At 40.9% G+C, this 25,542-nt stretch overlaps 2 protein-coding genes across 2 annotated transcripts; one reads left to right on the top strand and one right to left on the bottom strand.

The window, feature by feature from the left end:
• Nucleotides 1–3,661: 3,661 nt before the first annotated feature.
• On the bottom strand, nucleotides 3,662–4,603 carry LOC132798021 (uncharacterized). Its single transcript, XM_060809750.1, has one exon. It carries the CDS (start codon nucleotides 4,436–4,438, stop codon nucleotides 4,154–4,156), a length of 285 nt encoding a protein of 94 aa, XP_060665733.1. The 5' UTR covers nucleotides 4,439–4,603; the 3' UTR covers nucleotides 3,662–4,153.
• Nucleotides 4,604–21,179: 16,576 nt separating this feature from the next.
• On the top strand, nucleotides 21,180–21,848 carry LOC132798018 (uncharacterized protein K02A2.6-like). Its single transcript, XM_060809747.1, has one exon. The coding sequence runs from the start codon at nucleotides 21,180–21,182 to the stop codon at nucleotides 21,846–21,848; it is 669 nt and encodes a 222-aa protein (XP_060665730.1).
• The last annotated feature ends 3,694 nt before the right edge of the window (nucleotides 21,849–25,542 follow it).

Raw genomic sequence — 25,542 nt, 5'->3', positions numbered from 1 at the left:
TAACTGTTGAACCGTTGACACCAAAACAATTTCTTCTTTTTGCGACATTTCTTTCTTTTACTTCATTTTCTTCAAAGTTAACTTCTGTCTCTTCTCCTTTTTCGACATCAATTTCTTTGCCTTCTGCACCAATAACTCCATCATCTTCTTCAGTGACGCATCTCTTTCCCCGAAAGTTGCTTTAGGCATGAGTGGCAACAAGGTCTTGATCATCAAAAGTGAGCAGCCACAACCAAGTTGGCCACCGTTGCCTCGCAGGGCTCCGTGTCTCCGAAGCTCATCATTGTATTCAAAGTGCTCATCATTCATGTGCTTCTCTGCCCACTCCTTCACCAAAAGCAATGTGCTTGAATGCACAAATGGCACGGATATTGACGTTGATCTGCTGGATCCACATTGATGTTCTCCTCCATGTACTTCTTGAGTTTCTTTGAGCATTTGGCAATTGGCTCATCCATCACGATTTCTTCAAAGTCTTCCGATACTAAAACGACTCTCCATTTTTTTTGCTTTAATTCTTTTCGGTTTATCTATTTTTGACAAAAAAAATAAATTTCACAATTTTTATGCTTTAATTCTTTTTCAGTTTTTCTATTTTTTGAAAAAAAAATTAAATAAATTCTACAATTATTTGATGTTTTCCGTTTGAGACACAAAACTCGAATGAACATACGAATTGTGAAATAAAGTACTTCTGCACTTCGAATTAAGTTTAATATCAACGCTTACTGCAAGCCAAAGGAAATTTTTGGAATACAACTTAGAAATGTGTCAAAGTAAATGTGATAATAATTATTAATTTACTGAAATGTCAAAAAGTATGTACGTGTGTGTATGTATGAGTGTACGTCAGAATCTATGTATGAGCGTATTATCGTCAGGGTTGCATGTTGTTGTTGTTGCACTAGGCTTGGAGTTGCCGGATCCGCGTTATTCCATGTGGCTGGAGAGGGCATGACCGGCTCGGAGACGTGTTCTTGGTGTACGCCACGAACTCTCCCGTTATTTTGAATTTGACTGCCAGCAGCAGTTCGTCAAAAATCTAATCAAAGTAACGACCTCGCCTAAAAATGAATCAGATGCTCTCAAAGCAACATTGAAAACTAGAGCCAAATGGCAAATTACCTGCGAAGAAGTCTCGACTGGCACATACCCTGGACCCTGACTTTTCAACTGTTGAACTGTTGACACCAAAACAAATTATTCTTTTTGAGACATTTTATTGCCGAGACCACCAATTACATATATGTATATGAAAGTTTAGTTTAGCTTCAACTTTGCTAAGTCTGCTTAGCTCTTCTTCTTCGACTTCATCTTCAGCACTCATTTCTTCATCATCTCCTTAGCGAAATCTATTTCTTTTACTCAATTTTCTTCAGAATTAACTTCTCTTCTCCTTCAACATCTATTTATTTTACTTCATTTTCTTCAGAGGTACCTTCTTCTATCTCTTCTTCTTCATATAATTCTTTGACTTCTTCTACCTCTTCTTCTTCGACATCTATTTCTTTGAATTCTTCTTCAGCATCAACTTCTTCTATCTCTTCTTCGACATCTATTTCTTTGAATTCTTCTTCAGCATTAACTTCTTCCTCCTCTTCTTCTTCAACATTTATTTCTTTTGACTTCTTCAGCATCAACTTCTTCTACCTCTTCACCTTTTTCGACATCAATTTCTTTTACTTCCTCTTCTTCAGAGTTAACTTCTACCTCTTCATCCTTTTCGACATCAATTTATTTTACTTCATTTTCGTCAGAGTTGACTTCTACCTCTTCTTCTTCATCTACTTCTCTGGCTTTTTCAAAATTAAATCCTTCATCTTCTTCAGAGTCGCACCTCTCACCCCCGAAACGAAGTATCATCCTTAATAACCAAGTGAACTTTAGGAAAAAGTCGCAACAAGGCATTGATCTGCATAAAGTGAGCAGCCACAACCAAGTTGGCCAGCCTTATCGCTGGGAGCCTATCAATGAATCCGCGATCCCACTCGCAGGGCTCATAATTGTCATTGTATTCAAAGTGCTCATCAATCATGTGCTTCTCTGCCCACTCTTCACCAAAAGCAATGTGCATGAATGCACAAATGGCACGGATATTGGACGTTGATCTGCTGGATCCACATTGATGTTCTGCTCCTCTTCTTGAGTTTCGTTGAGCATTTGGCTCATCCATCACGATTTCTTCAAAGTCTTCCGATACTAAAACGACTTTCTGCATTTTTATGCTTTTAATTCTTTTTCCGTTTTTCTTTTTTTTAAAAAAATTAAACAAATTTTACAATTTTTATGCTTTAATTTTTTCGGGTTTTCTTTTTAACTTTGAAAAAAATTAAATAAATTTCACAATTATTTGATGTTCTCCGTTTGAAATACAAAACTCGAATGAACATACGAGTTGTGAAGTAAATTATTTCTCAACTTTGAATTGAGATTAATATCAAGCCTTACTGCAAGCGAAAGAAAATTTTTGGAATACAACATACAAATGTGTCAAAGTAAATGTGATAATAATTATTATTTTATTGAAATGTCGAGTACAATTCCTTATTGCAGAGATAAGCCAGAACACTCAGAATTAATGATCGAAAAAACTTCCAATACAAGTGATTACAGCTACTTTTTTGTTAAGGACTGTTAAGATAACAATTTACGGTTGGACGCAATTGATGCTTTTGCCATTTGTTGTTTTGCGTAACATTTAATTACCGTTTTGGCTTCTGGCATATGAATTCATAACAACGGGGCAAATTTGTCTACATTTAGACACCCGCCGCCAACCTCTTCTTGGCTCTCATCACCCGCTGTTATTACTCAGCCTACAAGGCCGCACCTGACTCAAGAGCTTGCGGTCGGACCACATCAACAATAAAGTAATGTGTTTGACTGCGTGGCTATATTGCATATACATGTTATGAGTGTTTGTGTGTGTGTGTGTAAATCGAGTGCCATTTAAGCGATAAAATGCTCTCGCACGGATTTTCAGTTGCTGCCTTTTTACCGCATCGGAAAACCTGTTGTGGCCAACAAAATATTGAAGCTTAATCCTCCATCTTAAGCAAGAAATCAAAAATCCAAGCATATCCAAAACTTTTGACTTTCAATTGCAGTTCAAATGCAGCTTTCAACTTCATTAAATCGGTTTATTACATGACAAAATATCCTAATATTTTAAAATTCTAAACACAGTATTTATTTCATATGTTAATAGCAAATTTTCAACTATGATGAAAGAGTTATCAATTTCATCAAATCTATTTATAATCTCTGTCACTGTATAAAACAAGTAAGAGTAAGTTACAGTTGAGTGTACTCGACTGTGAGATACCCGCTACTCATTTTAAATAAAAGAAATATATTTTGCGGTATTTTTCTCAAAATATACAGAATATAATGTAAAAATACTAAAAATATACCAAATGGTAAGTTTGATATATCGATATAGTACACCATTCAAAATATACGATAGACTGCATACCATACCATACCAGATTGTCAGCCAAAGCAACTAAGAGTCCTATTAAGTAGGCGTTTTTGCCCATACAAAATATTTCTTTAATAACTTCGACAATTTTTATCTGATCGCATTAAATTTTCAGGAATCATAACTACTATAGTAATTATTGTATATACCAAAATTCTAGCTTTAAAATTGCGCTTGTTATTCGATTTTTTGATTTGCGAGCATTTGCAGCTGCATTTCCATTACCTCAATGTCATCGTCCTCCTCGGCCTCCAGTAGTTCCTCTTCGTCCTCCTCGGGTTCGGCCTCAGCATCAATCTCTTCCTCCTCCACCTGGGAATCGTATACACTTTTAATGGTTACATACTCAATGTCAGTAGGTTGAAAGTCTCCCTAAGATTCGCTGGCATCATCAGTTTCTGAGTCCAACTCATCCACCTCCATCTCGGTGACCTCCTCGACCAAGTATTTCTGTCCCGGCTCCGGCTGTTGGCTGTATGCCTCCACAAGAGCGGTCACATGATGTGGACCCGAGTTGCTGCCTTTGGCTGAGGCCACTGCTTCAGCCTCATTGGCGCCGTTGCCGCCCAGCAGCTCGTTCACAACATACTCTTGATTGGCGGAGGCAGCGGCAGCGGCAGCACTGTTGCTGTTATTATTGTTGTAGCTGCTATTGGCATTGTTGTCCATCTCCTAGAGGCCAAAACGCAAAAGTTCGTCGGAATCGATGACCATGCGCTTGAAATCGAACGCTTGCTCCAACAATTGCAAACAATGCATGCAAATGTGCTGTGGCAAATGTGCTGCGGCGCCATCTTGCGGCTCAAACGACGAGCTGGAGCAATAGTTGAGCATCTTTGCCAGCGTTGTGCTGCCCTCTGGCCCAATCTCGATCTCATCCTGCAGCGATTTGTATTGTTTACATGCCCGGCTACATGTGCGGCAATTAAGCACCACGCCCGCTTTGTTGCCGCTCATCTTGATTGCATATGTATATGTTGCGTACTTATTGCAAAATGACGTTTTCGAGTTTGGGTTTTGAAGTTTGTTTACGAAAAGAACAAGTGCAATTTGCTACTAATATAAATCTTGTTTATTATTCTATCAATATTTCAATTTATACTTTTTGATTGAAAAGTTTCCTTAGACATTTCCAAATGACATTGACAATCCTATGACAGAAGCTGAAATAGAAAACTTTCTTGGGTCACCTTGTCAAATGAGCTTGCCTATTAAAAGAATTCACTTTGACGAAGTCGTGTCAGAAATTAAATGCTTAAACAATAAAAATCTCCAGGCCCGGATAAGATAGACGGCATCACTCTTAAAACTCTACCATTAAAATGCATACGATTTCTAACGCTAGTATTTAACGCTATTCTCAGGATAGACCATTTCCCAAGTCAATGGAAATGTGCAGAAATCATTATGATCCTCAAGCCAAACAAGCCAGAAGCTGAACTATCATCCTACCGTCCCATTAGTCTGTTGACAATATTCTCGAAAGTATTTGAAAAAATACTACTTAAGAGGATGTTGCCAATTTCGGACGAACTTGCCATCATTCCTGAATATCAATTCGGATTTAGAAGAGGCCACGGCACCACTGAACAATGTCATAGGGTCATTAATGAAATTGTATATGCACTTGAGAACAAAAAATACTGTACTGCTACGTTTCTTGATGTTCAACAAGCGTTTGATCGTGTTTGGCACAATGGACTGCTCTTCAAGATAAAGAATTGGCTACCTGCCCCATACTATCTATTACTGAGATCCTACTTGTCGAAGAGATGCTTCTACGCTCAGCAGAGAAATGATACATCAACACTATTTCTCATAAACGCAGGCGTTCCTCAAGGGAGTGTACTAGGACCAGTCCTCTACACTTTATACACGGCAGATATGCCAGCAACAAACAAAACCACTGCAACATATGCTGACGATACAGCCATTCTGGTAACAAGCTCTTCTCGAGACGAAGCATCTCAACTGTTGCAAAGTGACCTCAGTCTGATTGAAGCCTGGTTTCTTCGCTGGAAAATTAAAATTAATTTCCTGAAGTCTGTCCAAATAACGTTTGCACTAAGACCAGGAAGATGCCCTAATGTAACACTTTACGGCTCAGCAATTCCAGAAGATACCTGTGTGAAGTACCTTGGCATGCACCTCGACTGCAGACTAACATGGAAACCGCACTTAAAAGCGAAATGTCAATAACTCAAAATAAAAACACTGAAAATGTCCTGGTTACTAAGTAGAAAATCCAGTGGTTACTTTGGAAAACAAAGTTTTCCTCTACAAAAGCCATTTTGAAGCCTAGCAATTCAAATATTGAAATTCTTCAGCGCTACCAATCAAAAACATTGCGACAAATTGTTAACGCTCCATTTTATGTAACCAATGCAAATATTCACAGAGATCTAAATATTCCAACTATAAAAGAAGAGATAAAGAAATAAAGTAAGAAATATACAGATAGACTTCACAATCTTGTAAATAATTTAGCCCTAGGTCTTTTAGACAATAGCTCAACTGTTAGAAGTCTTAAAAGATTTCACATTCTTGATCTCCCTGAAAGCTAAATTTAAGTAAACAAGAAGTTATATTTAATAGCAGATTTCCAGTGAAACCTGGAAATCTGCTATTCTGTTATGTAAATATTAGTCATAAAATTTACTTATTGTCTTAAGACAGATTGTAAATAAAAATTAAACGAAAAAAAAAATATATATATATATTCCAAGTGTTTATGTAAACTATTGAAATTTATTTCAACTTTTACCCCGAAGACTTAAACGTCTAATTGAAATGTTTCTTTGAATTTCACATGTTTTTATTGCGTTTTTACATTGTACAACTAATTACAGCCCTTTGATTTTATTTAATTATACATACTAAAATGTGAAACATACTAAAAACAAAAGCAAAAAACTATTTACTTGCATATTGCCGTTTTAATATCAATATTACAAGTGAAAATGAAAACAAAAATTAAATTGGTCAGCAGTAATTTGTATGATTTCAAATCTAATTGAAACCTTGATTTTTTGTCTGTCTGCTGCCCTTAATTTAACATATTATATGTTTTGAATCACTAATTATCAAACAAAAAAAATTATATTATTATAAATAGTTTTAATTTGTGAGACCCATTGCGCTCCTTAGGGTCAAAAATCTTGCAGCGGGCAACGGCTTCGTGAGGACATCAGCCACCTGGTGTTCTGTGGGAATATATTAAAAAATATAAAAAAATTGTAATTAAATGTGAATAAAATTTGGTGACAACAAAAGGAGCATACAAATATAATTGTGGAAATGTAGCATCAAACTGGATGCAAAAACAGTATATACATATCGCAACATCTCATCACTAATATATTACATCAGTATATATTATATATCGAATATCGGTTGATGTTTGGCCTTACATGGTCTCACTTTTTCTTAATCTGAGCTGAGCAGCTAATTGAGCTCTGTTTTTACGCATTCAATATGCGGCTCCACTTTTGCCCTTGCTTACATTAGTGAACGTGTGAATGGCAAAAGACATGAATTAATCACAGCGGCGTTGTAGCTTAAGAGATTTAATCATCTGTTACACCACAGCGAATAAATCGCAGCGGCAGCGGCGGGAATATATAATTATATTGCGTCTTATGATCGTATGTATGCATGCAGAGGTCTGCATGAATACAGTCAAAATAGCATTTGGTACTCTCACTCAAAGTTCTGACTGACTGAGTGAGACATTATGTAAAACGGATTTGGCAAATGTGGTGAAGGCATGAGTAGAAAATTTACCGTATCCGAACGGCGAAGCAATGCAAGAATGAGTTTCGCCACCGAGTACTCTGTTAGTTGTGCGCCGCATTGGCGATGCCAAATTTTTGCGTGTTTGTTTTTATACCCGGTACCCATAGGATAGAAGGGTATTATAATTTTGTGCCGACAGGAAATGTATGTAACAGGTAGAGGGAGGCATCTCCGACCCTATGAAGTATATATATATTTTTGACAGCCGAGACGATCTAGCCATGTCCGTCTGTCCGTTTGGTTGTCTGTCCGTTCCATTGGGTACATTTTTAGTATTTTTTTAGTATTTTCGGTATATTTTGAAAATAATACCGCAATATTTTGCTTTTATTCAAAATGGGTAGCGGGTATCACACAGTCGAGCACACTCGACTGTAGCTTTCTAACTTGTTTATGTTATTGGCATGATCAGCTTCAAAGAATGCAATATTTCGTTTTCCAATTACAAAATTGTATGGCATAATTCCAGGTTTGTTTACACAAATAAAAAACATAAATAGTAAATTTTATTTATTCGTCTGTTGCAATTCGCAATTCTCTAGTATGTTGTTGATAAGGACTCATCCGTCAGCCGGCAGAGGGCTGGAGGAAATTTTTATTGTTTCTTCTGACATTTGCTACTAATATAAATCTTGTTAATTATTCTAAGAATATTTCAATTTATTAATAATTTTTTAATTAAAAAGTTTCCTTATAATTTTACATATTTCTGTTACTGCGACGGCGACAATTGCGATTGGGCCTGTACTGAGCATGGGTGCGCATGTGTGCCGCCAGGTTGCGCCGATGTTTCACCATCTCGCCGTACACTTCGCACAATTGCAATTGGGACTGTGCTGAGCTATTATGGACACGCATATGGTTACTGAGGCCTTTCTTGGTTGCGAATGCCTTGATGCATTCGTCGCACTTGAAGGGCTCAATTACTTCATCGATTTGCTCTTCGCCCGATATGACCATCTGATCGTCGAGCATCTGCAGCTCGTCCCCTCGGCCTCCAGTAGTTCCTCGTCCTCTTCGGGTTCGGCCTCGGCCTCAATATCTTCCTCCTCCACCTGGGAGGCCACTGCTTCAGCCTCATTGGCGCCGTTGTCGCCCAGCAGCTCGTTCACAATATACTCTTGATTGGCGGAGGCAGCGGCAGCGGCAGCACTGTTGCTGTTATTATTGTTGTGGCTGCTATTGGCATTGTTGTTGCCAATATCCTCGAGGCCCAAACGCAAAAGTTTGTCGTAACCGATGACCGTGCGCTTTAAATTAAACGCTTGCTTCAACAATGGCAAACATTTCATGCAAATTTGCTGTGGCAAACGTGCTGCGGCGCCATCTTGGGGCTCAAACGACAATCCGCAGTAATAGGTGAGCATCTTTGCCAGCGTTATGCTGCTCCCTCGCCCAATCTCGATCTCACATTGCAGCGATTTGTATTTTGTACATGCCCGGGTGCATGTGCGGCGAGTGGTTGTTTTGTTTTAAATTAATTCTTGTTATATTTCTTTACCTGTACAACTTGTCGGTAGCAAAGAGCGAAACACTTTTAGTGTGACCAGTTCACGGTTGTTCAAGAATCTTTTATAATGAGAAATACCAAATTGGTATATTTCAATACACCTCCTCAAAAGATTCTTTGAACAATAAAAAAATTAGTATTACAATAATATTCTTATTCGGACAGTTGTATATTCTGGGAACAATAATAATGATTCATATTCATCTAGAAATAGTTTTAAACAAATTAAAACAAACTAGTTAAGGGAAACCCAGTAAAACCTTAATTAAATCATTGGTTACACAAAAAAAATTAAACTTCATTTAACATATTATATGTTTTGAATCACTAATTATCAAACAAAAAAATTATATTATTATAAATAGTTTTAATGGCTGGTAAAAATCCTCTGCTGAACCCTCCCTCCTAGCAGAATCCATGGTACGAGGTGTCTGGCGGTCAGACTGAAAACGCTATGGGGGCTCCCAAGAACAAAATTAGCCAACAATGGTCTCAGAATGGACTTATTAAACAATTCAACCCGGGCTGGGATGTCACCCCAAACGTCGGTGGAACGCGTGACTGCTACCACCGGCGGGCACGGGGAGAGATCCTCTCTGCGTGTCGCCAGCGGTCACACCTCTGAGGCGGCGGGAGCAGGCCGTATCAGTTGTAACAACACTGCCACCAAAATTCGAGGTTGGTGCGCGCGGGTGCTGTGGTCTTAACCGACACGGACCAAAAGAGCGCTGCGCCAACTTCTACGGTGGAGGGGAACGTCTTCCTCTTCAGTCAACCCTGCCTATCGCCAGCACCTCCAAGGTTGCGCAGCTGGGCACGGGGGCTGAAGGAGAAGGCCAAAAATAAGGCGGCGACCCGTATTCACGCAAGGCTCAGTGGCGTAGCTAACCTGTCCGTCAAGGACCAGGAGAGGCTTGCCTGGGCCAACACGTGGATGCGGGAAAACCAACTTAGCCCCCTTCCAAAGACACTAAAGTGCAGACCGGTTCTACCGGCCCTGCCAACAACAAGGTGGAGTCCATGGCAAGCAAGCGCCAACGGTCCGCTGAGAGTCCCAAGCAAGGGGCCCCAGGGGAGCAAGCACCTGGCTCCACCAACACGGACTCGAACCGGACGAGACAGAGAGCAACGGTTGCTGAAACTGCCAGGCGGCATCTCGCCGTTGCTCTCATAGACAGAGGGGACCCTAACGGGAAAATGTCTGCAGAGCGGTGGCGGTTGACCCATAGTAAGCTGGTCGACGCACTGTTTGTCAGGATGGAGAATGTCCCAGACAGTCCAATGCCTACATTCGAAGGCACTGGCTGGTCCGTGCTGAAGGTTGATGAACCTTTACCCAGTGGTGGGCAGCAATTGATCATTCAGATCAACAAGGAGGCCGAGGATCTGCTATACAAGCGCAATGGGAAGATGGCGTGGGGCTTAGGGAGCGTGTACCTTCGCCTCAAAAACGTCATCCCAACGACCAGGACACGCACACGCTGAGGTCAGGGAGGTTGAGGCAGATCTCGGTCTTGAGAGCGTGACCGACGCCACCCAGAACCTCAGCCTGACTGACAAGACGGAAGAGGTGGGGAGGAACTGTCCATGCAGACGGGCCCCGCGAGTTTGCTAACCTCTAATGAGTGTGCTGCAACTCAATCTCCATAAATCTAAAACGGCTTCGGCGGAGCTACTCCTTGCCCTGGAGGAAGTGTCCGCCTACGCGGCTTTGGTCCAAGAACCGTGGATAGCGTCGGGCAACACGGTGGCTGGGCTGAAGTCGCCTAACTATGATTTATACGTCCCGACATTGGTAAGTAGATCGAGAACTGCCATCCTTGTAAAAAAGGGGCTAAAAGCTCATCTACTACCTAATTACAGCAATGACGATCTAACCGTGGTGGTGCTGGAGAGCCGTGAAGGATGTTTGCTGCTGGCATCCTGTTATATGGCCCACGATAAGCCGGCTCCACCTGACGAGCTGCGGAGGCTGGTGGACATGGTCTGCTCCTCCAATAAGCATATTATAATCGGAACGGACGCCAACGCCCACCATAGCGTCTGGGGAAGTCCCGACATCAACGACAGGGGTGAGTCAGTTCTTGATTTTATCCTTAACCATAAGCTTAGACTAGCCAACAGAGGTGAGGTATCTACCTATGTAGGTCCCACCTCCAGTAATGTGCTGGACTTAACGATTGCAACTGGGTGTACCAATGTAGAAGAGTGGAGGGTCCTGGAAAGACCCTCCTTTTGGATCATAAGTACATTCAGTTTACCATTCCTTTCAATAGGGTACCTGCGGCTCAGCCGTTCAGAAATCCCCGAAATACCAACTGGGCGAAATTCTCTAGCCTTGTTTCCAAGTCTCTTGGTCCGCCGGGTAACATCAACTCGGTACAGGACCTAGAAACTACTGTCAATGTCCTCTCAGCAGGACTACTTTCAGCGTTTCGCCAATCTTGTAGGCTCTCAAGACCGACGAGAAGATCGAAGCCACCCTGGTGGAGCCCAGATCTCTCATCGCTACGTGGGGAGCTTACTAGCATGTTTCAACTTGCTAAGAAGGCGGATAACGAATATGTCTGGAACGAGTATAGGTCTCTCCTGAAGTCGTACAAGAAGATGATCCGATCATCCAAAAGGTCTTCATGGAGAACCTTTTGCTCGGACCTGGACCTTTCAGTCCTAGTCTGCTCAAGTCGGGCGATGGAGCGTGGACGGAGAGCAGTGCTGAAACTCTTGAAGCACTGCTCTCAACTCATTCCCGGGATGTATTGGAATAGAGAACAGTGACTGGCAGCTCTTTCCTAGTCTCCCAGTCGGTCTAATTACAGATAACAAAATAATTTGGGCTATCGACTCCTTTGCGAAGGTCAGGTCGCCCGGTCTCGATGGACTTTCGCCAGCAATGCTGCAAGCCAGCAAGCCCACGATTGTTCCGTGGCTATCGGGTATCTATTCGGCGTGCCTCGCATTGGGTCATATCCCCACTCTTTGGAGGACCTCGAAAGTCATTTTTCTGCCCAAGGCGGGCAAATGCAGTCATGTGGTCCTGCTAAAAACATGGAAAAGCTACTTGATTTGCACATCAGAAGCAACTAAATGCATCTGTTGTCCCCAAATCAGCATGCGTACACAAAGGGCAAGTCCATTGAGACTGCTCTCCATGCTCTAGTAGCCTCCATCGAAAAAGCAGACCACTATAAAGAATATGCCTTGGGTTCATTTCTTGACATTTCAGGCGCTTTCAATAACGTCACCACTGATGCTATTATTAAGGGCCTTACCTCAGTTAACACGGCACCAGCGATCCACAGGTGGGTCAACCGCCTTCTTTGCGACAGGCGGGTGGTGGCTACGTGGGGCGATGCGGCCATTACAAAGGTAGTGCGAGGTGGTACTCCCCAGGGTGGGGTTCTCTCGCCTCTCCTTTGGAATTTGGTCGTAAATAGCCTACTTCTAAAATTTACTAGACGGGCCCCAAGTTAATTGCCTATGCTGACGACATAAGCATTTTGATAACTGGGAAATGCCCAACCACCCTTAGTTCCGTAATGGAACTTTGCGGGAAGTTAAAGCATGGGCCGAATCAGCCGGGCTCGGCATTAACGCGGACAAAACGGGACCTTATCCTCTTCACGAAGAGGTATAAGGTACCTGCGTGGTCCCCCAAAAATAGGCTGCACTATGCTAAAGCCGAGCCTAGCAGTAAAATACCTAGGTGTGGTCCTGGACAGCAAACTGTCATGGAAGCTCAATGTGTTAGAAAGGGTGAAGAAGGCTACCGGAGCCTTGTACATGGCGAAAAAAGATGCTTAGTTGCACTTGGGGCCTCTCTCCTAATCTACTGCGGTGGATATACATCTCAGTTGTTCGCCCTATCCTCACCTACGGTGTTCTAGTGTGGTGGCAGGCCACGGAAAAGGACGTCAAGCGCTACTGTGTATCACAGGCGCTCTCAGGTCGACGCCACTAAAGCCCTCGAGGTAATAGCTGGTGTCGAACCATTAAACCTATACGCGCAATCCATAGCCGCAAAATCGTCCCTACGGATTGCCGCAACTGGCAATCTGGGTCTGCTAGGCTATGGTCACAGCGCCATTGGTAGGAGACTAGTAGAGACTGTAACGGCGCCTACAGCAACATGTATTGAATTCGGCCTAAAAGTCTGCTGAGTTTAAGCCAAGGTTCATGTTGTTGCAAGTAGCTCCTAAAAGTATGCAAGTTAAATTTCAACCAAGGGCGCTTAAGTGCATCAGCTGCGCTGTAAAGCCGAGCTTTAAGTAGTGCATCAGCTGCGCTGAAAAGCTCATTTGACGTTTAGCGAGTTGCACTGGAAAGCTCAGCTTTGACGTTTGTGTCACCACGCGCATGCGCAGCTAGCTGAAGCTAGGCTGGTTCCGGTCAAAGCACTTTTCTGGTGACCGGCAGCGTGCATAGACGCATATTGGTTGGTGTAAAATTTATACCACAAGACACTAGAGGTTAGAATTCTCTTAGTGCATTTGATACTTGGTAAGAATAAATAGTAATAGATTCTGGTAGGTGTTCTTTACTTATTGTTGTCGTTTACACAGGTCGTTTTCGAAATTTTCTGCTTTTGGTTTGGCTCTTTTTGAGCGTGACAGTGCCTAAGCTAGCGGCCGGCGGAGCGCTACTAAGCGCCATCTTTGTCGCCGCCCTAGCGGCCAGTAAAGCGCGCCAAAGTGCTCTCATTGCGGCACATAGCAGCTAGCTAAGCGTCCTTAGCGCCACCTTTGCGCGCATAGCGGCCAGCGGAGCGCCTTAGCGCTACCTTTGCCGCCGCGGCCAGCCGCATAGCGGCCAGCGGAGCGCCCTTAGCGCCACCTTTGCCGCCGCATAGCGGCCAGCGGAACGCCCTTAGCGCCACCTTTGCCGCCGCATAGCGGCCAGCGGAGCGCCAGTGCGCGTCTTCTTGGCTACCGCGTCAGCGGCCAGCGGAGCGCCACTGAGCGCCATCTTGGCTGCCGCAGTAGCGGCCAGCAAAGCACCAGCGAGCGCATCTCTGCTCGAGCCGCCAGCGCAGCACCCTGCGACTTCTTGGCCTGCATCTGCGTCGTCAACCTCAACTTTAATCATCACCAGTATCTTTTTCATCATCTCATCTCATCTTTATCATCTCATCTCATCTTTATCATCTCATCTCATCTCATCTTTACTCCTGATCATCAGCGACCAGATCGCTTGTACAAATATAGTGTGTGTGTTAAAGTGAATTTATGAGAAATTAAAACCAAATCTGAAAAGTTTAAAATGATGCGCTACATTGTATAAAACAAAAAAAATAGTGAATCAATATGATAGAGTAAAAGCTCAACAGTGTAGCGCCGCTCAGCACAAGTTAAAATGAAACATGTTGAGAAAAATTTAGTATAGCAAAAATCGCAAAATTGCACAGAAATATTAAAAATTAAAATAATTAAATTTAATTTTATTTAGTTAAAATTGTTTAAAAAATGAATGCGCTAAAAAGTTAAAAGTTGAGCAATTATTAAAAAATTTAAAGTTCATTTGTTCACAAAAAATAGTAAAAATTCACATTAATTTTAAAAGCGCTACTGCAATTGCAGAATTTCAAAATTGCACAAAAAGAAAATAAAAAGTTAAAAGTTAAGTTCAAAAGTTAAAAGATAAAATGATTTAAAATCAAAAGGAATTAGCGCAGCTGTTTTGTTGATAAAAAAATAAAAATAAAAAGTTAAAATTAGAACATGTATTGTGCCACATTCAATTAAAAATAAAAGCGCTAAAATATTGTAAAACAACAAATTAAAAAGTTGAAGCGCTACAAGAATTAAACAAAACAAATGTACAAATATAAATGAAATAGTTGAAATTAAATAAGAAATTGTAGAGCCATGAGAATTTAGAATTTAAAACAATTGTTGAATGTGAAGTGCACAAGTTACAAAAAAATTAAAATTAAAACAAAACAGCTAAAAGCTTCGAAGGCTAAATGCCTAAAAAAAAAATGATTATATTAAATTAAATTAAACGAATAAGTTATGAAAATCAGTGCAAGTAAAAATAGCAAAATTAAAACAAAAAAACTGAAAACGTATGCAAATTATATTGAATAACTAGTACCAGTTTCGCGTAGGTACAATATGAAGTGTATTGGTGAAAGTTGTATTTTTTATTTAATTTAGCACTGTTCCAGCACACCTTCGTCGGAGATCGATCGCCGCCGCAGGAGTTCTGTTGGTGAGTTTTTATTGCGAAACACACACTTTATACTTTCACCTCGATTTACATTGTACAGACACGAAATATAAATTTATAGAAAAGCATACGAAAAAATTTAAAAACTATTAAATATTATAAAAAAATGTTTGAAGATAAATTACAAAAATAGATCAAAGTTTAAAATTTGGTACATGAAATAATACAAAGCACTGAAATTAAAATACATTATATATTTAAAAGAAACTTTAAAAGAAATATTGCAACTATCCTCTTGTAGTATTATTGAGCATTTTGTACTATTTTTATTTATAATGCCATATTGTTTAATATCTATCCTTAATTAAATATTATAAACCATGAAATAATTCATTTTTTTTAGCCGAAACAAGCCAGCGACACCACTGTCGTAGGGTTAAAAGGGATCACCAGAGCCATGCTCTGATGCTGTGATCATAGGTTGGGAGGGGACTTCATCACTTAACAGCTGTGATGGCCTGCCTCAATTCTCGCTCTCTCTTCTCTCTCTTTCTGTCTCTCTCTCTCTTGTTCTCTCTTGGTTTTTTTTTTTTTTTTGAGACATTTTTGGATCTTCCTTCTCTTTCCGGCTAGTTTTCTAGCAATCCTTCTTCGTCGCAGCACGCTCAATTTCTGATCGTAAATTAATAATAATGAGCAGCGAAGAAAGGGCTATTGGCATAAGCAAGACCACCACCCCCAAAGCCGACGAGCTAGAGCCGGACTCTAAAGCGTGCCCCGCAAATGCCAATAGCCCTGTCGCCTTGTGCTTCTTCTCGCCCGTTGCACGTTACAGTTATAATTAATTATTATTAATTAAGAAAAGTGGCGCCCAACGTGTAGGGCCTTAGTGAGTACAGTAAATACTCATTAAGACTCTCGGATAAATTCAAATATCGTACTCTAAAATCTTTTTATCTTCTTTTCATTCATTTTCTTTTTCATTCATTTCTTTTCAAAAATTCGACTTTATCTCAAATTTGTTATGGATTACAAGAAGGAATGCACAATCAGTTCCTTTTTGGCCAAAAGAAAAAGTTGGATTGGAATTTTCCCTTTTAATTTTTTGTATTTGCCAATGATGAAGTTATATTTTTATGAGGAATACAAATAAATTCAACCACGGTTGGTTATTTGGCCCATTTAAATTGGTTTTCATCATTGGTGAAGCAGGCCGAAAAGGAAAAGTTGTGTAGGAATTTTCCCTTGTAATTCTTGTACTTGCCAATAATGGAGTATTTATTTTTATGAGGAAATACAAAATAATTCAACTACGGTAGATTATTTTGGCCCATTTAAATTAATTTTCAGTATTGGTGAAACAGCACAAATTTTGATGTTCTTCATGTCAGTCGAATGGAATGTGTAAATATTTTGTTTAGAAAATTTTGCAACCTCGAATGACTGAAGAATATCCAAAATTGAATTCTTCTTTCGAATTTTCGTTTCTAATTATTGAATTTGCCAATAATGCGGAATTTATTTGTATGAGGAAATACAAATAAATTCAACTACGGTTGGTTATTTGGCCCGTTTAATTTATTCCTCATTATTGGTGAAACGGTTCAAATTTTAATGTTCTTTATGTCAGACGGCTTGGAATATGTAGACATTTTAATTGGAAAATGCTACAACCACGAATGACTGAGGAATACCTAAATTTGAAATTCTTCTTCTTAGGAATTAGGCTTCTCTGATTTGCTGGAATACAACAAAAGTATTGTAAACTGCTTTGTTGTCCGTAAATCAGGTCTAATTTTGATGGAAAATACATGTAATACACTATTTCTATTTCTTTTTTTTTTTTTTTTTGAGAATTTTGGTAGTGAATGAAATTACCCTACGATATGTGGTTGTCAGGCTTTGTTATCGGCTAAAAATATTTATGAATTATTTCTTTATATCTCTACGTTATTTTTGGTTCCTTTGAATAGTACCATTTTTGTATTTTTTTTAATTTTTATTATTTATTTATTTATTATTTTTTTTGTTTATATACATTGTTCGTTGGTTAGTAAATTTTTGGTTTTTCTTCTGTTGATAATTTTCGATTAAGATCGACTCTGGAAACATTTATTAGCTCTATAGTTTGTTTCGTTCCCTTTGAAAAATGAGTGTTGCTCGATCGCCGAACAAAGGAGCAATGGGCTTGCCTATCGCTTCATGTCCTTTATGCAAAAAGGAAATTAAGTCCGTTGCAGAGGCGTATAGAACCGCATGCAACCACGAGTTTCACAAAAAGTGCATAGAATTGCATTTTAAAACGAAGGACAAATGCCCAGTTTGTCAAGTGCAATCCAGGCCAGTTGAGCCATCGAATACTCAAGGGTTGCAAACTCGCTCACAGTCTAAAAGCCGTCAGGCAGAAGAGCGGAGTAGCGATTCAGTGACGGATGACGTTGCTAGCACATCGCAAATGAGATCGAACATACGCGTAAGTGATTCAGAGAATCCTGAATCCGTGAATGCTCTTTCCTTGCTCGCTATGGAGAGAAGATTGCTCACTACTCTCTCCGAGAGGATGGCCGAACTAATTCAGAGTTCGGTCGTAGATAGTGTGCAAAGGTTGATCGCGACTCCAGCAAATAGCGATGCTAGAACCAGCACACCTCCAACAGGGCAGAGAATGGAAAGTAGGCCTGAGTATGTCAGAGAGCAAAACTTCAATGCTGACTCTGCAAGGATCAATTCTGGCACTCCAATGTCGCATGTATCCGACCTATTAAATAGGCCAGACAAGGTAGTGCAAGTATTAAATGGTTGGAAAATGAAATTCTCTGGAACAGGAGTATCCGTTGACAATTTTATATATAGAGCAGAGGCACTCACACATCAGACCTTAGGCGGGAATTTTGTTGTTCTATGTAAGCATGCTAGCGTACTTTTCGAAGGCAAGGCCCTCGAATTCTATTGGCGTTACCACAAAAGCGTCTATGATGTGAAATGGGAAGAATTGTGCGCAGCCTTGCGATCACAGTTCAAAATCGCACGAGACGATTGTGACATAGAGGAGCTTATTAGGAACAGAAAACAGAAACCGAATGAGTCGTTTGACAGTTTTTACGAAGGCTTATCTGTGTTAATAGATCAGTTAGAAGTGCCGTGGTCTACTCTGAAGGTCGTTCGCGTCCTTAAAAACAATTTAAGGCCTGAAATACGGCATGAGCTGTTAAATGTAGACGTAAAACTGTGTCAGATTTGAGGGAGATATGCCGTCGACGCGAAACCTTTTGGACGATGTCCAAAAGTCTCACGGCTACGTAAAAGGACACCATTAAGACGTGAAGTCGCAGAGTTTGTAGATTGTCAAACTCAGAGTATGGAGTCAGAATGCGAAAGCGAGTTAGACATAGAAGCTCTATCCTTGGTATGTTGGAATTGCCGTAAGGAAGGACACCGATACCAGGATTGCGTATCAGACCGAAGAGTCTTTTGTTATGGCTGTGGAGCAGCTAACACGTACAAACCGAGTTGTGACAAGTGCTCAAAAACTCCAAGCCCGGCACGTCGAAGTCAGCGTACAAACCGAAGACTCCGAGTGCCTCACGAAGCCAAGCGACAATGACGGACGAGTGACGGAAGTCTCACAACTTCCACCATACACTTTACCAAATGTGAAAATTTTACCGGACTTACAAAACGATGGCAGCTTATTGCTACATCAAAAATACCAATATTGAAAGAGAAACCGTTCTTACAAATGATTTTTCACCAGATTTTACGAAATCCAAAACTCGAAGCACAAAGCGCATTAAATCGTTTTGGCAGCAGGTCAAAAGTGTGTGCTAGGGTTAGAACACATAGGCACACTCTCACCTGGATCTAGTGATCCTCGACCATTTTTGTCCGTTCGAATTCTCAATCGCACTGTGTACGGTCTGCTGGATTCAGGGCTTCAATAAGTTGTTGCGGAGGAGCGCTAGCAAAAGAAATTATTGAGAATAAAAATCGCATTTAAAGAAATTAAGAAAAGCGCAACCACTGCCGATGGAAGACTTCAGCAAGTTGTAGGGCGGATGAAAGTTAAGGTAGAGTACGCTAATCTTGAAAAACTCTTAGAAGTTTATATTGTTCCATCCCTGAAACAAGACCTGTATTTGGGTATTGATTTCTGGAAGCTTTACGATCTTCTTCCGAAAAATCTAGAAGTAGCCAGTGTCGAAGATTTTAACACCAAAGTTGAAGATGAGGACCAACATGAATTATCGAACAGTGACAGGGCCAAGCTAGCTCTTGTGATAGAGTGTTTTCCTTCATTTGCTCGAAAGGGATTAGGGAAGACAAAGTTAATTTCGCATTCTATAGATGTGGGCGGCGCTAAGCCTATTAAGCAGCGACATTTCCCAGTCTCGCCTGCTGTAGAAAAGGCGATGTATGCTGAAATAGACAGGATGCTGGAACTGGGAGTGATAGAAGAGTCAGAAAGCGCCTGGTCTTCTCCAATCGTTATGGTAACAAAACCAGGCAAAGTGCGAATCTGTTTAGACTGCCGTAAAGTTAACAGCTTCACGGAGAAAGATGCGTATCCACTTCCTCAAATTAACGGCATTTTGAGTAGACTACCTAAAGCTGAGTTCATCACCAGCTTAGATTTAAAGGATGCGTATTGGCAAGTGCCTCTCGAGGTGCAAGCCCGAGATAAAACGGCTTTCACTGTCCCTGGTAGGCCGTTATATCAATTTAAGGTTATGCCTTTTGGATTATGTAACGCGACTAGCACTATGTCGCGATTGATGGACAAGGTAGTACCGGCCCATCTTAGAAATGAAGTATTTGTATATTTAGACGATTTGCTTATAGTCTCATCTAGCTTCAATGGCCATTTAGAGGTGTTGAGAGAGATAGCTCTCCACATTGAGCGTGCAGGTCTGACAATCAACATTGGCAAAAGTCATTTCTGCATGCGCCGTGTGCGCTATTTGGGCCACATAATCGGAGACGGTGGAATTAAGACTGACCCAGAGAAAGTCAGAGCGATAAAAGATTTTCCACTTCCGAAAACATTGCGAGGTTTGCGAAGTTTCATGGGTTTGTGCGGTTGGTATCGCAAGTTCGTTCCGAATTTTGCCTCGTTAGCTTCACCTTTAACCGATTTAATGACCACTAAACGAAGATTTAGTATGACACCGGAAGCTTGTACAGCATTCGACGTGTTGAAATCACGCCTTAGTGAAGCTCCCGTGCTATGCAGCCCTGATTTTACTAAGCCATTCGCAATACACTGCGACGCAAGTAAATCTGGCGTTGGGGCAGTATTAGTTCAATTGAGTGAGAACGGAGATGAACGTCCAGTGGCTTTCATTTCGAAAAAACTCAACAAAGCTCAACGCAATTACACTGTCACCGAGCAAGAGTGTTTAGCAGCGATTGTAGCACTGAAGAATTTTCGTGCTTACGTGGAAGGTCACGAGTTCACCATTGTGACTGATCATGCTTCGTTAAAATGGCTGATGTCCAACCATGATTTAAATTCACGTCTAGCTCGTTGGGCATTATCGTTACAAAGGTATCGTTTTAAGATAGAACATCGGAAAGGCACAATGAATGTGGTACCAGATTCTCTGTCGAGAGTGAATGAAGATGGCGTGGCTGCCATAGACTTACGACAGGGTTTAATTGTGGATTTAGACTCGCCACATTTCAAGTCTCAAGAGTACTTGGAGTTGCTCGATAGCGTAAAAGCTAATAGTACAAATTTTCCGGATTTAAAAGTTGATAGTGGCTACGTGTATCGTAAGGCCGAGCATTTGACAGGAGAGCAGATTCACGATGAGTATGCCTGGAAACTCTGGATACCAAAAGAATTGGTCCCTGAAATTCTTTCCAGTCGCATGACAGTCCTTTGTGCTCACATGGTGGTATCCACAAAACCATCGAAAGAGTGAGGAGATATTATTTCTGGCCTGGTCTCGTTTCTGATGTTAAAGCTTACATCAACGCTTGTGAAGTTTGTAAAACTACGAAAGCACCAAATCATGCTCTGAGACCTCCTTTGGGTAAAGCTCCTGAAAGTCAGCGGTTTTTCCAACGCCTTTTATTGACTTTCTTGGACCGTATCCCCGATCAAGGAGTGGAAATATTGGAATATTTATAGTACTAGATCATTTCTCAAAATATGTTTTCCTTAAGCCAGTAAAAAAAATAAACGCGGCTCTCGTAATTAAATATCTGGAAGGAGAACTATTCATGACTTTCGGCGTTCCAGAAACTATTGTCTCTGACAATGGATCGCAGTTTCGCTCTGAGGCGTTTGAAAAGCTCTTGAAACAGTATGGAGTAAAACAAATGTTCACCGCTGTTCATTCCCCTCAAGCGAATGCATCCGAACGAGTTAATCGCTCGGTAATTTCGGGAATAAGAGCTTACTTGCGTCCAGATCAAAAGGATTGGGACGAAAGCTTAAGCAAAATATGCTGTGCTTTGAGATCGTCCGTGCATTCGAGCATCGGTACTTCTCCATATTACATGGCTTTCGGTCAGCACATGATTACATCTGGGTCGACATATGCATTACTTAGTAAGCTAAACATGTTGGATGATCGATCATTAGTATTTAATCGACAGGACTCTTTTGATTTGATCCGTAAGAATGCATGTAAGCTGATGCAACTGAAGCATGATGTGAACGAGAAGCGTTACAATTTGCGGTCAAGAATAATAACTTTCGCGCCTGGACAAGAAGTGTTCCGTCGAAATTTCAAGCAAAGTTGCTTCCAGACTGGCTATAATGCAAAGTTTGGTCCTGCATTTGTAAAGTCGCGAGTTCGTAGAAAACTCGGCAACTCGAATTACGAGCTCGAGGATTTGCAAGGCCGTTTGCTAGGCAATTATCATGTCAAGGACATTCGACAATGATGTTGCTTCCGGCGGTATCAGTCTAGGGTATCTATTGAAAAGGAATACCCTAGTCTGATTGTAGCAGGGGTTTTGTAACGGCGCCTACAGCAACATGTATTGAATTCGGCCTAAAAGTCTGCTGAGTTTAAGCCAAGGTTCATGTTGTTGCAAGTAGCTCCTAAAAGTATGCAAGTTAAATTTCAACCAAGGGCGCAGCTTTAAGTGCATCAGCTGCGCTGTAAAGCCGAGCTTTAAGTAGTGCATCAGCTGCGCTGAAAAGCTCATTTGACGTTTAGCGAGTTGCACTGGAAAGCTCAGCTTTGACGTTTGTGTCACCACGCGCATGCGCAGCTAGCCGCTGAAGCTGGGCTGGTTCCGGTCAAAGCACTTTTCTGGTGACCGGCAGCGTGCATAGACGCATATTGGTTGGTGTAAAATTTATACCACAAGACACTAGAGGTTAGAATTCTCTTAGTGCATTTGATACTTGGTAAGAATAAATAGTAATAGATTCTGGTAGGTGTTCTTTACTTATTGTTGTCGTTTACACAGGTCGTTTTCGAAATTTTCTGCTTTTGGTTTGGCTCTTTTGAGCGTGACAGTGCCTAAGCTAGCGGCCGGCGGAGCGCTACTAAGCGCCATCTTTGTCGCCGCCCTAGCGGCCAGTAAAGCGCGCCAAAGTGCTCTCATTGCGGCACATAGCAGCTAGCTAAGCGTCCTTAGCGCCACCTTTGCGCGCATAGCGGCCAGCGGAGCGCCTTAGCGCTACCTTTGCCGCCGCATAGCGGCCAGCGGAGCGCCCTTAGCGCCACCTTTGCCGCCGCATAGCGGCCAGCGGAGCGCCCTTAGCGCCACCTTTGCCGCCGCATAGCGGCCAGCGGAGCGCCAGTGCGCGTCTTCTTGGCTACCGCGTCAGCGGCCAGCGGAGCGCCACTGAGCGCCATCTTGGCTGCCGCAGTAGCGGCCAGCAAAGCACCAGCGAGCGCATCTCTGCTCGAGCCGCCAGCGCAGCACCCCTGCGACTTCTTGGCCTGCATCTGCGTCGTCAACCTCAACTTTAATCATCACCAGTATCTTTTCATCATCTCATCTCATCTTTATCATCTCATCTCATCTTTATCATCTCATCTCATCTCATCTTTACTCCTGATTATCAGCGACTAGATCGCTTGTACAAAAAAGTGTGTGTGTTAAAGTGAATTTATGAGAAATTAAAACCAAATCTGAAAAGTTTAAGATGATGCGCTACATTGTATAAAACAAAAAAATAGTGAATCAATATGATAGAGTAAAAGCTCAACAGTGTAGCGCCGCTCAGCACAAGTTAAAATGAAACATGTTGAGAAAAATTTAGTATAGCAAAAATCGCAAAATTGCACAGAAATATTAAAATTAAAATAATTAAATTTAATTTAATTTAGTTAAAATTGTTTAAAAAAATGAATGCGCTAAAAAGTTAAAAGTTGAAAAATTATTAAAAAAATCGAAAGTTCATTTGTTCACAAAAAATAGTAAAAATTCACATTAATTTTAAAAGCGCTACTGCAATTGCAGAATTTCAAAATTGCACAAAAAAAAAAATAAAAGTTAAAAGTTAAGTTCAAAAGTTAAAAGATAAAATGATTTAAAATCAAAAGGAATTAGCGCAGCTGTTTTGTTGATAAAAAAATAAAAAAATAAAAGTTAAAATTAGAACATGTATTGTGCCACATTCAATTAAAAATAAAAGCGCTAAAATATTGTAAAACAACAAATTAAAAAAAGTTGAAGCGCTACAAGAATTAAACAAAACAGATGTACAAATATAAATGAAATAGTTGAAATTAAATAAGAAATTGTAGAGCCATGAGAATTGAGAATTTTAAAACAATTGTTGAATGTGAAGTGCACAAGTTACAAAAAATTAAAATATAAAACAAAACAGCTAAAAGCTTCGAAGGCTAAATGCCTAAAAAAAAATGATTATATTAAATTAAATTAAACGAATAAGTTATGAAAATCAGTGCAAGTAAAAATAGCAAAAATTAAAACAAAAAAAAAAAACTGAAAACGTATGCAAATTATATTGAATAACTAGTACCAGTTTCGCGTAGGTACAATATGAAGTGTATTGGTGAAAGTTGTATTTTTTATTTAATTTAGCACTGTTCCAGCACACCTTCGTCGGAGATCGATCGCCGCCGCAGGAGTTCTGTTGGTGAGTTTTTATTGCGAAACACACACTTTATACTTTCACCTCGATTTACATTGTACAAACACGAAATATAAATTTATAGAAAAGCATACGAAAAAAATTTAAAAACTATTAAATATTATAAAAAAAATGTTTGAAGATAAATTACAAAAATAGATCAAAGTTTAAAATTTGGTACATGAAATAATACAAAGCACTGAAATTAAAATACATTATATATTTAAAAGAAACTTTAAAAGAAATATTGCAACTATCCTCTTGTAGTATTATTGAGCATTTTGTACTATTTTTATTTATAATGCCATATTGTTTAATATCTATCCTTAATTAAATATTATAAACCATGAAATAATTCATTTTTTTTAGCCGAAACAAGCCAGCGACACCACTGTCGTAGGGTTAAAGGGATCACCAGAGCCATGCTCTGATGCTGTGATCATAGGTTGGGAGGGGACTTCATCACTTAACAGCTGTGATGGCCTGCCTCAATTCTCGCTCTCTCTTTCTCTCTTTCTGTCTCTCTGTCTCTCTTGTTCTCTCTTGGTTTTTTCTTTTTTTGAGACATTTTTGGATCTTCCTTCTCTTTCCGGCTAGTTTTCTAGCAATCCCTTCTTCGTCGCAGCACGCTCAATTTCTGATCGTAAATTAATAATAATGAGCAGCGAAGAAAGGGCTATTGGCATAAGCAAGACCACCACCCCCAAAGCCGACGAGCTAGAGCCGGACTCTAAAGCGTGCCCCGCAAATGCCAATAGCCCTGTCGCCTTGTGCTTCTTCTCGTTGCACGTTACAAGACTTGGACTATTATATCCCCCACCAGTACTGACCATATTAGCACAATATTCTTGGAACCGGAGTGGTGGCGGGAAGGGTTATGCATTCCCGAAGCCCTCAACCTCGTCAGCGACGGGTCGAAGATGGATGATGGTGTCGGAGCGGCCGTATACTGCCCAGACCCGGTCTCCAAACAATCCTATAAACTCCCAGACCATTGCAGCATCTTCCAGGCGGAAGTTTTGCCATTGGCAAGGCTGCCGAATTGGCTCGGGGTTTACAGCGTAATCACACCTCTATTAACATCTTTGTTGACAGCCAGGCTGCAATAAGATCAATATACTCTGATGTGGTCAAGTCCAAAGTTGTCCTGGACAGCAGAAGAGCAATAGAGTCGCTGAACGCATCTGCGGTCGTTCGTATCTATTGGATCCTGCCACCAGGGCATCGATGGCAACGAGATCGCAGACACTCTCGCCAAAGAGGGAGTGGGGCTCGATGTCGGTAACATGTGCAATGTTCCGATATCCCTGCGAACTCTAGGCAGTGAAATTGAGGCGCGCTTCAGACTTCAGTGGGACGCGAGCTGGCGTAATGCCAACTCGTGCAAAACTGCAAGGCTGATGTGTGCCTCTACTAACAAAAACTTAACCAAATTCGTCATGCAGCTTTCAAGGAAAGACTGCAGGCTAATGCTAGGCATTTTAACTGGTCACTGTCTGTCAGCTGTCCATGCTGTAAAGC

The sequence above is a fragment of the Drosophila nasuta genome, unplaced genomic scaffold, assembly GCF_023558535.2.
Source record: "Drosophila nasuta strain 15112-1781.00 unplaced genomic scaffold, ASM2355853v1 ctg61_pilon, whole genome shotgun sequence".
In the NCBI taxonomy this organism is placed as follows: Eukaryota; Metazoa; Arthropoda; class Insecta; order Diptera; family Drosophilidae; genus Drosophila; species Drosophila nasuta.
The sequence above is the reverse complement of the archived record's forward strand: the minus strand, read 5'-3'. Positions and strand labels throughout refer to the sequence as shown.